The 16,738-nt window shown below is 42.8% G+C and overlaps 1 protein-coding gene across 16 annotated transcripts in view; it reads right to left on the reverse strand.

Moving 5' to 3' along the window:
- The window catches only part of Tmem108 (transmembrane protein 108), a 277,796-nt gene that overhangs the window by 116,031 nt on the left and 145,027 nt on the right, over positions 1 to 16,738 (reverse strand). For 11 of the 16 annotated variants that reach the window (XM_052718712.1, XM_052718630.1, XM_052718686.1 and 8 more), the window contains one exon: positions 9,515 to 9,600. In XM_052718712.1, the coding sequence (XP_052574672.1) occupies positions 9,515 to 9,554 (40 nt within the window). In that variant the 5' untranslated portion in view covers positions 9,555 to 9,600. The remainder of the gene's footprint in view (positions 1 to 9,514; positions 9,601 to 16,738) is intronic. The other 5 variants (XM_052718720.1, XM_052718640.1, XM_052718676.1 and 2 more) reach the window with 1 other exon arrangement.

Here is a 16,738-nt window from a genome sequence, read left to right on the forward strand (position 1 = left end):
TCTGCAATCCTAGAGTCTTCCACAAAGCTATCTAGCCGGCACTCTGTCTGACAACAATGGATAGTGTTTGTGCTATAGCTCTGTTGTGAGGCCTCTCTCTCCACTAGCTTTGGTGCTCTCAGGACAGGGCTTGTGTCTGGAAGTCTGAACGCAGGACCTCTCACATGACAGCTAAGCACTCTGTCACTGAGCTATTCCCCATCGCTGGGCTCATGTCTAACACAGAATAGGTTCTTTATTGAAGTGTGTTGAAGCTGGGTGTGGCGTAATGTTAACACTCAGGAGGTAGAGGCGATGTGAACAGTTCAAGGTCAGTCTCACCTGTGTTTGAGGTCAGACTGGTCTACATAAGACACCCCCTCCCATCTTCTCCCAAAAGAAGCCAGGTATTGGGTGGTACATGCCTGTAATCCTAGCACCTAAGAGGCTGAGGCAGGAGAACTACCTTGAGTTTGAGATCAGAACTGCATAGAACTATCTTAAAATATAGTGTGTTAAAAGATAATGAAAACAGAAAGGAACCTACAAGTCTTCCCAGGAGTTAGATATGGTTCTAAGTCGTGTTTTCTTCTAAGGATTCCATTCTTGACAGTTCGTTCCACTGGAAAAGAGCTCTCTCCTGTGAGCTCTCTCTGTGGAAGGTTCAACCCTTGGTAACTTCTGCCATGTCAAGCTTCAGCTCTGTGTCTGTCAGGCACCCTGGACATCTGGGCATGTAGCCCTGGACATGTCAATTAGAGTTAGTCTGCTAATGCCTTTAGCTGAGGAGAACTGTCATTTTGTAATTAACTTAGAGCCATGACAGAAGCCTGTGACATCGATGACTCAGAACATAATTCTGACCCTTGTTGTTCTCCTGAGGGACTTACATATCGTGAAACAATATTTTGTGGAATTGTTAGTGTAATGAGCTTGTAGCAGGAAAATCAGGAGGGGCTGACATGAAGAGGCTTTGCCCGAAGGGGTGGGGCCTAAGAATGCACCTCTTCAGGGCAGGCCCTTGCAGGGACTTGAGAAATCCACCTTCTTGCAGAGAAGCATCCTATGACTCCATGGTGTGGGGGTGAAGCCTCTGGAATAGGCCTGTGCTCTCTGTGGGTCTCTTTCTTTTCTATGCCTTGGGCGATGTTTCCAGAGGACTGTGATCTATGGACCTTTTGAGGGCCCCGGCTTTGCTCTTTCCAGAACAAACCAGAATTAAATAATATAGCTCACAAGGTTTTAAAATGATCTCTCCATTTCTCCCTCTTCACATGTCAGCCAAGAAGTTGACAGACTGTAGACACAGTCCCAGGGATTCTGTCCATGAGGGGCTCTGTCCTCACACAGTGATACGAGGCAGTAGGAGCTGCGGGGCCTTCATAAGCAACAGTTTGAAGCATCTGACACAGACCCAACATGTTTCTAGTGTAATAGAGGAGCCTATCTTTAAATCTCTCTTAATTTTAATTCATTTAAAATTTCGGCCGGGCGGTGGTGGCACACGCCTTTAATCCCAGCACTCGGGAGGCAGAGGCAGGAGGATCTCTGTGAGTTCGAGGCCAGCCTGGTCTCCAAAGCGAGTACCAGGAAAGGCGCAAAGCTACACAGAGAAACCCTGTCTCGAAAAACCAAAAAAAAAAAAATTTAAAACTGATAACTAATTTGGTTACAAAAAATAAAGCTCAAAACCTACTTTTCCAACTATCAGTTTTGTGCCTGTATGTGTGCTTGTATATATGAACATATGTATGTATGTGTTTGTGTGTGTGCATGCAAGTGTGTGGGAGTATTTGTGTGTGTGTGTGCCCATGGAGGCCAGCTGTTGATCCTGGGTGTCTTCTACCACCCTTCATCTTACGGTTTGAGAGAGGGTTTCTTGCTGAACTTTGAGCTCACCAATCACCTAGACTGGCCGCCAGTAAGCCCTGGGGATCTTCCTGTCTCTACCTTGCCAATCCTGGGATTATAATATGGGTCACCATACCTGGCTTTCATTCCCCAGGGATGCCAGGACAGAATGTCCTTGAGCTTGAGTGGCAAAGCATTTTACTCCCCAGCAGCACCCCCTGGGCAACTATCAATTTTATGACATCTAAATGCCAAAATGCTTCTGACAAAAATTTAGTATTTAAATTGAGACATGTTGTAAAACTGTCCATGAGATTTCAAAGGACTGGCATGTGCCTGTGAGGGGAAGCAGAATAACTAACCACCGTTTAGTACTGATTTCATATGGAAATAATATTTTGGATGCACTGGTGTAGGCACTGAGCGAAGTCCTGAGTGAACGTGCATTCTTTGACATGAACACAGCACTGTCAAGTACCCCGATGTCTCAGCCCCAGGGGAGTGGCAAAGCCTTCCCCAGGGGCACTCAGAGGGATGGCAAGGCCTTCCTCTGGTTCTAGTGCAAATGCTGACAGTATGTGCTGAAAACATACACCATACCTTTCTTTCTTTTTCCTTCTAGATGTTTGAGGCCTGAAGACTGCTCCTCTATAGGGAATGCTTCTATGAAGACTAGCTACACCTACCTCCTTGTTCAGCTGTATATCACAGCCCCAGCCCCTTGGTTACCTATATGTAATCCTGCTTCTTTCAGCTCTAAGGAACAGCCCCACCTCTCCATTCAACTGCATAGAATGAACATGCGGAGCTTCCTGGGTGCTGCAGTGGCTCCATCAGAGAGCCTGGACCATCCAATCCCAGCTTCTCTGTCTGTGTGTCGGTCCTTCCTTTATTCCCTTGTTGTCCCTAGTCAGGGTTCTGAGACCAGAGCCATGTAAGGACACAGCACACTGCATTAAATAGAATGCGATATTGGAATTGATTTCACTCGTTACTTTTCACTTAGTTTTTTTTTTTTTTCCCAAATGTAGCTACGGGGGGGGGGGGGGGGCGCAGGACGGGACATTAAATGAGCCATGTGGCTTATGTTGCACGTCTGGGAATACACATGACATACATCACGAAGGTGGCTCTCTGACTATCCATCCGTCTGCTCATTGCTCCTCTGTCTAGTTCGTTTCACTGCTAATGCCGCTGTCACCAGGAGAGGTTGGACCACCCAAGGGCCAGGCATCCTTATAGGCTGAAAGGAGCTTGTGCTGGCCTCTAGCCGACGGTCCAAAGGAACACAGAAGTGATAAACAGATGCAGTCAAGAGAAGCATCACGTGACTGCATGCCATTGAGAACTTGAGGGAAACGTGACAGAGAGACTAGGATGTGGCATGCTGGGTTATGGGGTAGGGTCTGAACTGCAGGGGACAGGAATGCCACGACAGAATGAATGACTGGCCCCAAAGCCCTGAGCAGAGAACACGCTGAAGCGTTAGTAAAAGGAAGCGAAGCTAGTGTGACTGAGCATAAGTCAGGGGTGGGGTGGGGCGGCAGGAAAGGATACCCAGCATGCACCTTGCCTCTGAGGCACTTAAGCTTCTCCCCTCACATCAGCTAGGCTGGGGGCCTGGCCATGTTGCTTATCCACTCAGCGTGGCCACAGTATCTTCACTTATTTATCCATTGATGGAGTGGCCACTACTAACAGGTCTTCCTTCTGATTGTGAGAAGATATGATTTCCACACAAGCTAAAGAATAAAGCTCTTTCCAGAAGCTGAAAGAAAAGGGCAGCAAATGGCCACACTGTGGCCAACGTCTGTCGAGACTTAGCAACCATCTCTTAGTATTTTCTTCTTCTGTCCTTTGCTCCCTTCCAAAAGTAAACGACCCGGCAGCCATCAACGCAGTCTCATGGAGCACTGAAGTCAACTTCCCGGTTCCTTCTTGGATACGTCAGGAGGTGTGTCCATCCAGATTCTCTCATGGGAACATGTGCACAGCTATTTCCTCCTTCCTTCATAGTTACACTGTAGCTTGCCTTAAAAATCTATAGTTTTCTGGTTTCCATAAGTTCATGATTTAAATTTTGATTACATCTATTTGGTGTGTGTGTGTGTGTGTGTGTGTGTGTGTGTGTGTGTGTGTGTGTGTGTGTGTGTGTGTAACCCCGTCATTATGTGGAGGTCAGAGGGCAACTCCTGAGAGTTTGTTCTCTCCTTCTACCATGTGTGTTCCAGGGACTGAACGCAGGCCATCATGCTTGGCATCAAGCACCTTGCCCTGCTGAGCCATCTCCCTGGCCCTAGAACTTTATAAAGTATCCATGGACTGGGAAGAAATTTGGATTTTGAGAGTGGTGATGATTCCAAATACCTGGCTGGTTCAACCCCCAGCCCTACAAATAATAATAAAGATAGTAGTGGCTAATAATGATAAGTATATAGCTCTGAGGCAGAATGCTTGCTTGGCTTGTGCAAGGTCCTGTGTTCAGTCCCCAACACCATCAACCAAAAAGAGTTTCTTCTCATCTGTGGGATGGCACTGCTAAAGAAATGGGAAGGAATAAGAGAATAAAATACCCGTTCATATTCATCGCTACAATTTAATAAAGCAGGAGTGTTATATCCAGGAGCAATTTCAATCACATCTTTGGCCAAGGGGTGCAGTTGATGCATCAACAGCAGTCTGCTTAATCATCAACCTTCCCCACTCCTCTAGATCAGGATCTCAGCAATGGAAGACGTGATCTCTTACCAAATTTATACTCAGAGAAATGGGAGGGGAGCGGGGAGAGGGAAGAATGGCCCAGTGTTTATGGTACCTTCCCGAATGTTCAACATACACCTTAACATGCGAGTCACCAAGCTTAAGTGGACAGTGCCTGGCATGCCCTTGTCTTACTCAGTTGATGACTGACATACCCAGGAATGTAGACTCCAGCTTTGCCTCTGTAAGGGAGATAGTCCAAAGTGTGAGCTGTCTCTTAGCAGAGCTTGGAAGACAGACACTCCACCCTTGCTGGGCTTCCTGCCATCCCTGGGCCCACTCCTACATGGCTCTATGGGTTATTCCTGGTGACCTTTATAAATAAGCTGACCCACAGGACTCCCTCAGAACTCACATCGCTCTCTATGACACTTGTCATGAGAAAAGTGAATATCCTGACAGTATCAGACCAAATAAAATATGGGATTATTTTTTTCTGGATGAAATTTCTATAGCTAGCCTATTTAAGCAAGTTACTGTGTTTTATTTTTTAGTTCAATCATTTAACACTCTTATGGTCAAAATAGCCATAACATATGAATGAAATGAGCTATTTATCCGAGCATCCTTTCTCCCCAAGAATTCTCCTTTGTCCTGTATTCAGGAAAACTGCTCTAGCTGCTCTGGCTTTCTCTCGGGGTGGAGGGCTGGCCATGCCTCACAGAGATCTTCAAGAGAGCAGCTGCAGTCTTTACCATATCTGTGTGGTGTTTCACTTCAGAGCACCCAGCCCTCCCTCCCATTTACCTCCTACTGCAAAGAGGAATGCAGGGTGTCCTGGAGCAGCTACCCAGGAAATGACTCTGGTCTGCTATTTGGGTAACTCCCCAAGTCACAGTTCCTGGTAGCGCTCCAGTTCAGCTTGAGTAAAGCCAAGTTCACCTAAGAGGCGCTGCCAGGATACTAGTAGCAGGAGAGGACCAGTAGTGCCCCCCCCCCCCCCCCCCGGGGTTGGGGAGAGGCTGGCAAACTGCCACAGCAAGGAGCAACCACAAGGCAAAGGCTGCCAATGGCAATGACTCAGGAACAGGCAGGGAGGGAGGGAGGGAGGGAGGGAGGGAGGGAGGGAGGGAGGGAGGGTATGGATGGAGAGGCTACAGAGGCAATGGGTCTTGGGCTTGGAAGCTTCCTGAGTTCTGCCCTGAAGAATTTCTAAAATCTACCACACATTAGTAAAGCCAGTGACTCATGTCTCTGAAAACTCTGAGATTAATTACAAATGAATATAGAATTGATGGGTTGGGAAATGTCTTTTTTAATTGAAAAACAACAATTAAACAAACCCTGCTTAACTTCTTTTTCAGAAAAAAAAACCAGAATTTTAACACATCCTGTCAAACAAGGCAATATATATATAATAATATAATAATATACAGTACTCAATTAATATCCTTTATGTAGAGTGAGGGGGACCCATCTGAGTTAGCATCTTGGCAGAGTGATGTAGACTATTTCTCTCCTTTCTTTAAAATAGGATTGCTAAGCAAATAAATGTTATTTACTAAATATGACTAATTTCTAACAATGCAACAGCTCATATTTGAGGGGCATTTCATAACACTGGAATATTTTTACACCCCTTCTCAATTATCTCTCATGCGTATATATCAAGGTAGATATCATACTCTTCATCCGGGCATCACAGTTGAGGAATTACTTTGTGAAGTTACATAATTGGTCAGAGGATAGGGGAGAGCTCAGAGTACAATCATTACAACCAAACCCTACATTTTCCCCTTCACAGAGGGTCTTTCATATAGAAAATGGGATTTATATGAGCCAATTGGGTTCCTAAACACGAGCACAACTTCCCTCAGACATTCCCAGGTAATCCTATAATGAAAGGTGTTCAAAGCCATAGAAAGGCGTTAAATCAATATGAGCCCTCTGAAGACTGCAGATGCCTAAGGTCACATCTGACAGCATTTCTACCTCAAATGTGTGTGAATGACTTCAGAGATACAGAGACCTGTCCTATCCCTAGAGAGTGCTTGCAAATCTTTTCATGAAGGGGAAAATATCCAGCCTCCAATTTTTGATTTGAAAAAAGCAAGCAAACAAACACTCAGCACGAAGTAAGGAACGAACAGAAACTCAAGTTCTAACATGTTCCCACAGCAGTGACTAATTAGGGTCAAGAGTTATCACAGCTGCAGGGCGGGCAAAGCGTTGGGGGAGAGATGCTCAATAGCTGTTAAGCCATGGAAGCATGCTCAGATTGCTATGCTTTGTTTGGAAATAGATTCCAATAATTTAGAAGGGCCAGGATTTGAACTCTTTCATTCTCTACCCAGAATCCAGCACTGCCACACTCCATGAAGGCTAGGACCAGGCAGTGTAGGTGGCACGGGAAGGTATTCTTTTGCAAAGGATGAGGGGTGAAGCTCCCATCACCCCAAACCCGGGAATGACCCTCAGTAGCTGTATGATGGCCTGTAACATCTGAAAGGCAAGATTCAGAGTCAATAGTTGTTTGGACCTAAACACCATGTCAGTTACAATTTACATCCGTTCCCCTTTTTAGTCTTAGGGGAGATTTCCTGCTCACTTGTCAGGAGAAACAAACCATGAAGACAGACTACATGAGCTGACTTCAGTGTGTGACGACCTAGTTCCTCTGATCTCTCCCCAGCTTTCAAAGGACCCACCCAAAGTAGAAGCCTGGACTACAGATGGCTTTGCTGAGGCTTAGTCCTATAGGTGAACTGAGTGGCAAAAACTTGAGAACTACATTACCCAGTTAGGCACAATCTAGCTACTAATTATGTATGTTACCCATGCATCTGTTTCTACAGTGCAAGGTGTAATTGACAGCATGCAAAAGCTTAAATGACATATTTTTCTTAGTCATTCATGAAATAACAGTGCCTCTTACATTAATGATATCTTAGATTTTTATGGAGAATGATCATAAAATTAAATACGTATGGAGTCCCGTTATAATCCCAGCTCTAGACTGGAGTACACTGAGGAAGAGGTACTTGTTATGGATACATGATGACCTGAGTTTGGATCCCCAGAACCCTCTCAAAAGCCAGGAGTGGTGCTGGAATAGTAGCTGAGAGTCCTACATCTTGCAGGCAACAGGAAGTCAACTGAGACACTGGGCAGTACTGTGAGCACAAGAAACCTCAAAGCCCACCCCCATAGTGGCACGGTTCCTCCAACAAGACCATACCCACTCCAACTAAGCCACACCTCCTAATAGTGCCACTCCTTATATTATTATAGGAGCCAATTACATTCAAACTACCACACTTAACAACTGGATACCAATAGCACATATGAGTTATTATGCATGTCAATAATCGGGGAGGTTTAGTGGTGGTTATAACCTACCCCCTAACTACCAAAGAGCTGCCTCATTAGTGCTATATGAGTCTCTCAGCATCTCTGCAAACTGGAGCCTGTAGCTGTCCAGGTGATGTCTGACCCCTCCAGCTTTTAGAGTGCTCAGTTTAGAGTTTAGAAGAATGATCACTATGCAGCATTAGTTCGAACTCTGAATGGCAGAATAATTTATCCAGCGCCTTTCAGATAATGCATGGCTTTAAGTAATATGCAGATGTGGGATGTACAATCAGCACAGGTGGTTCCTCAAACGTTTTCTACCTCTCGAATCTGCTGTGCTGTTTTGCAGTGCCCCAATTCTCCTGCAGCAAAGCCTACCTTTCCTTCTTTGAGATGTAGCACATGTGTGTATGTGTGGGGAGACTATTGTCTTTCACAGGTCCTTCCCCATCAAGGTAGACTTCATCGTTTCTTTATGGCATAGCCTCTTCAATCTGTACAGCCCCTCTCTAACAAATAAGCTTATCAGAGAGAGAGAGAGAGAGAGAGAGAGAGAGAGAGAGAGAGAGAGAGAGAGAGAGAGAGAGAGAGAGAGAGAGAGAGAACACCACCACTATGGTCCCATAGAACACACAAGAGAAAGAACAAAAGAGGGTCCCCATACAGCCTGGCGACTTTCCAGCAGGCCGAACTAGCCTTATGAGTTTCTGGGATTAGAATTCAGGCAAAGAAATGAGCCAATTAAAACGCTTGGCCCCAATCTTTGTGTAGATAAAGAGCTTTGCACACGCTACAACAATCTAACCTGGGTCGGAAATTCTGCGGGCTGACTGCCTAGTGATTTGCATCTCAATCGTTTTCATTTGATTCATTTTATTTTCTCAGCAAAAGTCAGGCACTGCTTGGTTTAGGAAAGACCTGTCTTCCATCTGCCTCCCCACCAGGCTCGACAGACACAATGAGCTCCATCCACAAGGTTTCCAACTCAGTGGCTTCGCTCTGACTCAGAGTAGCTAATGTCCGTTGTACCAAGTGAGTTCTCCAAAGCATCAAAAGCATGGGTTGTACTTGGTTTTACATTCAACTCAGTAGCTATTCCCATCCCAAGTACCATCATTCATGGTTCTTTATGGCACAACTCAAAAGCACATGAGCAACACACAGAAAGTCATACTCCTTATTCTGCCACAAAACCAAGAAACCACATTTATTCCACTCACTTTATGAGAATCACACATAACTATGCATCACATTTCAAGCCAAAGGCTGTATGGTCCCTGAAGCCTATCAAGTTCCATGTGACAAAAATCCAGAAAATACATTCTACCAGTTTTTTCCCATGAGGAATCAACACAAGATAATACAGCAACACCTTATATTGTACCATGGAACAAAGAACATGTTTTTGATGTGCATTTTGAACTGATGATACTTAAGTCATACTAGAATTATGATGGGGTCTACAGTATGATGGATACCTAAGACATGAGAGCAACTTTATGCTTGGTGGCTTATGTTGATGAAGCAGAGGAAAAATGACCCAACTCTGGTCTTCCTCCACAAAGATCCTGGAGCTCAGAAAGTGATAACCTTGGCATATTCCAGATAAAGAATAAATGTGGCATGAACTTACTTAACAGTTGGCAATAGAGGGCCTGTAAACTTCTCTTCATGGTATCATCTGGTCCTGCTTATCCTCCAGTTTATTCATGATTCTGTCTAGGAAAATAGGAGAAGAAATTGTTACATCAAGGACATAAATTCCTAATTAGAAGAAGTCCATTTGAATGTGAGAATGGCAGTACATACATAGCTGTATTTGAAATAGAAAAATCTTAAAAACAGTTTAATTTATAATGTTCTATGTTATACACCTACCACTGACCCTTTGACCAAACCTTCAAACCATACAGCGCCTCCTGCCCACCCCTCACCCAAGACAACCCCTATGGGCAGAGAGTGAGAATCTGGCTTTGAAGGATTTTTATAGATCTCATGACACTCTAGTCTGGTGATTCTCAACCCATGGGTCACAACCCCTTGCCTGGGGTGTCAAACAATCATTTTACAGGGGTTGCCTATGACCATCAGAAAACACAGATATTTACATTATGACTCATAACAGTAGCAAAATTACAGTTATGAAGTAGCAACTAAAATAGTTTTATGGTTGGGGGTCACCACAACATGAGGAGCTGTATTAAAGGGTCACAGCATTAGGAAGGTTGAGGACCACTGGTCTCGTCCTAAGAGAAGAACAAATATTTTTGTCTTTTCTAATCTTGTTCCTGCTGAGGGGTTCACTAAACCGAAGTAAGAACCAGAAATCTTTCTAACAGTTGAAAATGCAGGGTGCAAAATGAACTTGTTAGCTGGGTACTGTGGCACACACCTGTAATTCTGGCACCCAGAAGACAGAAGCAGGAGGAGGGAAGAGTTCAAGGCTAGCCATGACCTTCTTTCAAGTAAACAAAAATAATAAAATAAATAACATTTAAAGGTTAAAAAATAGAAATAATTTATTATTATAAAGGATACTACTATGGAGTATTTGGAAAATGTAGTTAGCTGAAAATATAGATAAGAATAACCAAGAAAGCACAAATTATATTATCCTGCCAATATGAGGCAATCACTCAGACTTTGGAGTGCATCTCTCTGGACTTTGCATATGCACTTCATATGTCTGTTGTATTTTATATACTTCTCACTCTGACTTTTCTCCCCAGTAGCAGAAGCATGCTGCTGTGTCAACAAGACTTTGCTATCTGCTATTTAAGTAGCAAATATTTATTTAAGAGAAGTTCCTAGAAATGAAAATGCAAGGAAACAGTATAAGGCTTTGGAGAAACTATAAATTTTCTCTTCAGAACCAGAATCATACAATAGCCATTTAGACTACATTCTATCCAAGAACGGCAACTTAGAATTTCTTCTCATGCTTCCAGGTAAATAAATATTACATCTCATTGCTTTAATTTGTACTATATGCTTAGTAGTCATTTATCTTAAAACGTTAGAATTTATATTTTTGATCATTATTTTGATCATCTACCAGCTTGTCAGGTTTTCATTTTCTTATAACACCCCAAGTAGAACTAACTTGCCTTGATATCTTTTAAAAATTGAGATATAATTGATATATCATAAAACCCTGCCTTTAATGTTCACAATTAGATGGTGAACGCTATCAGAGAGCTTCCGTTGACAGTAGGTAGTGACTGATAGAGACTCATAGCTGATCCATGTGTAGAGAATAAAAGATTGTGGAGTGCTCAGTCCTAAATGGGAAATCTATATCACACTCTCTATCTGTAAGGCTCAGGGATCATTGTGGAAGAGGGAGGCAGAGAGATCCTAAGAAACAGAGATAATGGGAGACTGACACAAAACAGTGTTTTCAAGATGTCATGAGGCTGTCGTCCACATGCACTCACAGTGGCAGTGACAGCATGCACAAAACCTGCACAAGATCAAGCCAGCTCAAATAGTAGCACTTATGAGGAAAGGCTCACCAAGTCCCACCCTAGCAACTGATGACTGCTGGGTAAAGGGGAGCCAGTTTTCTTCAGGGACTCAACCCCTGATAGGTTGTCCATGCTCCAGTGGATGGCCTTACATACATGTAGATATTGGCAGTACTACATGGACTAAGTAAGTTAAAAATGTGTACACTCCTTGGGGGAGGAAAAAGTGGTAGTGGGATATGGGAGAGATTACAGTAGAGGGAGATGGGAACAGGTTTGACCACACCACATTATATGCGTACATGAAATTCTCAAGCAATAACATGTTTAAAAGCTGCTTGGCCACCATTACTACCTATTCCAGAACATTTTATCACTGTATACACTACTTTTTGTTAGTCATTTGTCTGATGACCACTAATCTACTGGCTGTCCCTTTAGATTTGCCTATTGTGGTTTGTATAAATCTAATCATACAGTACATGGCATCTGCATCTGGCTCCTTTTACATAGCATAGTGCTTTTGAGCTTTACTCCTGTGTGGGACATCCTGTATTTAAAGAACAAATTCATTAAGCATACTGCTCATTTCCTCATGGTTAGAAAGACCTTTATTGGTCTCTTGTTACAAAAAGTATTTCTCCCTATTTTTCTTGGTATTTCATATTGCAGTCATTATTTTCTAAATGCTTTTCTAGTCTTAGATGAGTTTCTCGGCTTTGTGACACTTTCAATGTCTGTTTTCTCATTCCACCATTGGAGTGGTGTTTGTATTAAACCATTAGTACACTATTCCTTTTCTATTATCATTCTTTTTGAGATTTGTCTTATTGGTGTTTAAATGATTTCAATGTAATTAACTTTAAGGAGATTAAAGATAAAGGAGATATTAAAGAAAAATATGGGGATTATAGTTGGAGATCTCTTTTATTTGCTTAGAAAAGACTTGGTATCTTCAAAATGCAGTAAGGAGAAAGAAAAATATTTTAAAATCTGCACTGTAGATATCAGAATGTCTTCCAAAGGGTGAGAAATTCTCTTTTCAGGACCACAACACCTTAATGATGTCCTTAGTTAGGCAAAAAACAACCATAAACCCCTAAGAGTACGAAGGAGAGACATAGATCATTAAATTGCCTTTGGTTAAAAATAAAGATATTTAAGCTTCTAAATATTAGTGTTGGAAAGATGGGTTACAGAGGGGGTCCAGAAACAGCAGAGGCTGATGTGATAAACAGGAGATGGTTAAAAAAAATAGGAAGAGGCAATTCCAAAATATGCTGGCAGGTGAGGCTGAAAGATGAAGGATGGAATGAGAAATGGCCCTCAGGGGATGCCTGTGAACTTTAGCTTTCCCCTGCTTCTTGTTTTACACTACCTTTACTCACAGGCTCTAGCTGCATTCCTTCTCCCACAGTGCTCCTCCACGAAGAGCATCCTAGGATAAACCTGGCATAAAATAACCAACTGCTGCTAGGGCTTCACAGGGGGGACAGTGTGAGACAAAAGATCACATTCTGAGCCAAGGGCGACTTCTGGAGGCCACCCCCTGGCAGCAGCCATAAGCAAAGGGTAGTGGGCATCTATGGAGTACTTAGGACATGGTAAGCACTCAATAAACATCTGGTAAATATGGAGTAAGTGAATATGTAGATGATCAAGAAACAAGAGAAGAGAAAATAATTGTGGTTAACTTTGATCAAGGGGAACATAAGCCCGTTAGTCATCTCTAGCAATGCTTAGGGGTTTTTGAAGAAGCAAGCGATGGTCCCCAATATAAGGAATAAAGCAATTAGTGAGCTATCAAAGAAACGATTGAGCTGGCAAATCTTAGGGATTTGGGACCATCTGAGTTATACAGGGTTATCCCAACAGCAGACACCATCTGGCATACTATTTATTCAAAATTCATCTTTAAGTCCTTTGATGGAGTTTCACAATGGTTTTTCTTCATTTACATTCTATTGTCTTTTCAAGTAAATTTGTAGGCATTTTACATGTAGCTTTTGCCAATGTGATGGATTTCCTCTTACTATTTTATTCTCTAATTACTTTGACATGGAAATGGTTGGCTTCTGTATATTCATTTTGTGACCAATCTGAAGTCACTCGCTGTACTAATGATGGCTTCCAAGCTGAGTCTCTTGGGTCAATTGTGTTACTTTGAATGGATAGAGAGTCACAGTTAGATTCTATCAAAAGCTGATTTATTAAATCACATTTTATTTATTTTGCGTGTGTGTGTGTGTGTGTGTGTGTGTGTGTGTGTGTGTCTGTGTGTGTGTGTGTGTGTGTCTGTGTGTGTGTCTGTGTCTGTGTGCGGCTTCTAGTGGTGCAGCCACATGTATGGAGGTCACAGGACCATGTGGATCCAAGGGAATGGAACTCAGGTCACCAGACCTAGTCATAGTAAGTACCTTTACCATCTGAGTCATATCATCAGTCCCTGAAGCTACTTTTTAACCATGTAGTAGGAAATATTAACTATATCAGTATGGTTCCTTGGGGCATAATTTAAAGCTTTAAGGATAATGATTAGTTTCTGGAGTGAACTCCTAAGAAATCAGAGGGCTTTAACGGTCAAAAAGTCATAGTCAAAGATAATCTTCTTTGACTATTCCAGTTCTGGGACTGTCACTGCAGACAAAGTCAGGAGGTATACAGTTTCAGACCCTTGGAATCAGTAAACACTAGAACCATTCGCCTCCTGGCTCAGGCAGTAAGTAGACCTTTGACAGCCATAGAAGAGCTGGGCCGTGGAGAGTGGGCCATCAGGGTGAGGTACAAATGCCAAGTAGATGGAGAGTGTTGAGTGTTTTTCATAATCCCAGAAGAGGTGGAGGCACAGGGTGCATTCTTCAGAGGAGCCACTCTAACAGCGGCAGCAGACTCAGCAGTAGCTATAACAACAAGAGACATCGGAACAAGGGCAGGAAGATGAGGGGAAGTGCACGAAAAGAGAAGGTAAGAGGGGCAAAAAGTGAAGGTCAAGGATCTCAGGTCAAAGGCTAGGATGCCATTAAGAACCTGAGAAGAGAAACTGCAGACTCTGTTAACTAAGAGTTCCAGAAAGCCATCAATCCTCAATTGCCAACAGTTTGGGGCACCTAAGTCTGAGACCTATACCACTGGCTGCTGTCAAGACCCAGGGAATTCCAGCACTTTAGGTCTGGAAGGTTCTGCAAACCATTGTCTATGGTTGGGTTATCCTGATATTTAAACCCAGACACTGCAATAATAGTCACTACCAAAGATTGTGGAATCTTGACTTTCTAGACCCCCAACCCCCCTGCAAAGAGCTGTACACTCACTGGGAGAAGAGTTCTGGTATCTCAGCATCTATGAGTGCTGGAACACTAGAGCCGCCCCCCCCCCCCCCCCCCCCCCCCCCCCCCCCGCCACTGCTGCCATGTCACATCAAATACTGAGGACTTAAATGCTGTCAAAGACTAAGGAGCTTCTCTTTGCCTCCTCACAGTTACCATCCAGTAGAGCTAAAGGACCACAGCTACATAACTAGAAATAAAATCTTAGCCAGGCATGATGGAGCATGCCTTTAAACCCAGCACTTGGGAGGCAGCAGCAGGTGAAATCTCTGAGTTCAAGGCCAGCCTGGTCTACAAAGAAGAACTATGAATGGCCAAGAAGTATATGAAAAGTATAGCCATCAGGAAAATACAAATCAAAACTACAATGAGATACTGTCTAGTGCAATTAGAATGGATAATATATTTAAAAAATACAATAAGTAACAAATGCTGGTGAGGGTGTGGGAAAAAAGGAACTAACACACTTCTGGTAGGAATGTAAATTAATAAATACAGTTAGAGAATATGATGTGGTGGTTTCTGAAAAAAAAAACCAAACTAAAATAGACCTACTATGTGATCCAGCTAGTTATATGAAATCAGAATACTAAAGACATACTTGCACACCCATATATACTGTGGCATCCTACCTAACGATGCAGAATCATCCTAGGTACCCATCAACACATGAACGCATAGAGAAAATACACTTCATTTTACTTACAGGAACAATGTAATTGTTGTAATTGTTCCTGTAAGTAAATTGAACAATTAATACAGGAGTATTAATCATAGAGAAGAATGAAATTCTGTCATTATCATCAAGTGGATAAAACTAGAGAGCACCATGCTAAATGAAATAAGTTAGACTCAGGAGAATACTACATGTGCTTTGAGAGCTAAAAGAGATGACTTGAGTGTATAACAATGATTATAAAAGATTATGATGAGTGGGGAAGAAGTCAGACGAGAAAAGTTGGATTTGATCAGAATTCACCGAAACAGGTAGAACTGATCAAAGAATTTAGAAAAGTTGTAATTACTTATTTCTCCATCAGATGAGCAATAGTAACCCTTCTACTTAGAAACAGTGCTAACAATAAAAGAACAGAAACCAAGCAAAGAATTCCATCTGAAATACCCACCCACGAGCTTCCATCCCCTGTGTGGGCATTCTGACTTGCAGGTAATTTAGTCAACTAATGCACAGTATAGATGGACAGGACAACATCCAACCTTGTTTCTGCTCTCACACCACACACATGTCCTTTCGATGTATTATCTTGTACTGTGAGTTTTGCTGACTTTCCTATTCGAAAGGCTCCCAAGAATGGTGCTGACATCCCTTCTAGTGTTCCTAAGCTCCAGGGGGGCTGGGATGTGCCTGGCAGAGAGAGCATATAAACCACATAGGCTCTGTTCAGGCTCATGCTACAGTGCTGGTGTCTCTGAGTTTAAAGTTAATGAATGTATATGAAATAAGATGTCTTTAAACAGAAACGCACATAAAATAAGGCTATGTAATAATCATACAACCAAAGAATGGGAGAGGATATTGGGAACCTCTTGCTGTGTTTCCATTATGACAAATGATTCCATAGTCACTAATTCAATGTTCACGGTTATTTTATAGAATATAATTGCTATGGATGATGACAACTGACTGTGTTTCAGTTGAGCTTCAATATTTTCCAAAACAAGAAATGATAATGATTGGGCTAGCTGGGGAGTTTGGGCTAAACAAGAGTAATGGCTCTGTAGGAGAAGGCAGATCTGATGGAGCTGGTAAGAGACATGACCAAGCTCAGAGAAGACAATGAAGGGAGAGTTAGCATATAGATAAACCTTCCTTTGAACCTAGTTCCTCATGGGCGGGGAGAGCGGACAGAAGGGTCTAATAACTTGGACCTGAGGAGCCAGAAAAGGGCCTATCTCTCTGTCTGCAGGTGAGGGCCTGGGCAAATGCTTGGATTCCCTCTTCATACAAAGGATAAACATGGTTCCAGGTATGCTTGCTGCAGAGATTTAGACAACACATACAAAGTCACTGCCCCAAGGCCTGCTCACTAAGCTTTGGCAAGG

Source organism: Peromyscus californicus, unplaced genomic scaffold (assembly GCF_007827085.1).
Source record: "Peromyscus californicus insignis strain IS unplaced genomic scaffold, ASM782708v3 Scaffold_11__1_contigs__length_118956290, whole genome shotgun sequence".
Lineage (NCBI taxonomy): Eukaryota > Metazoa > Chordata > Mammalia > Rodentia > Cricetidae > Peromyscus > Peromyscus californicus.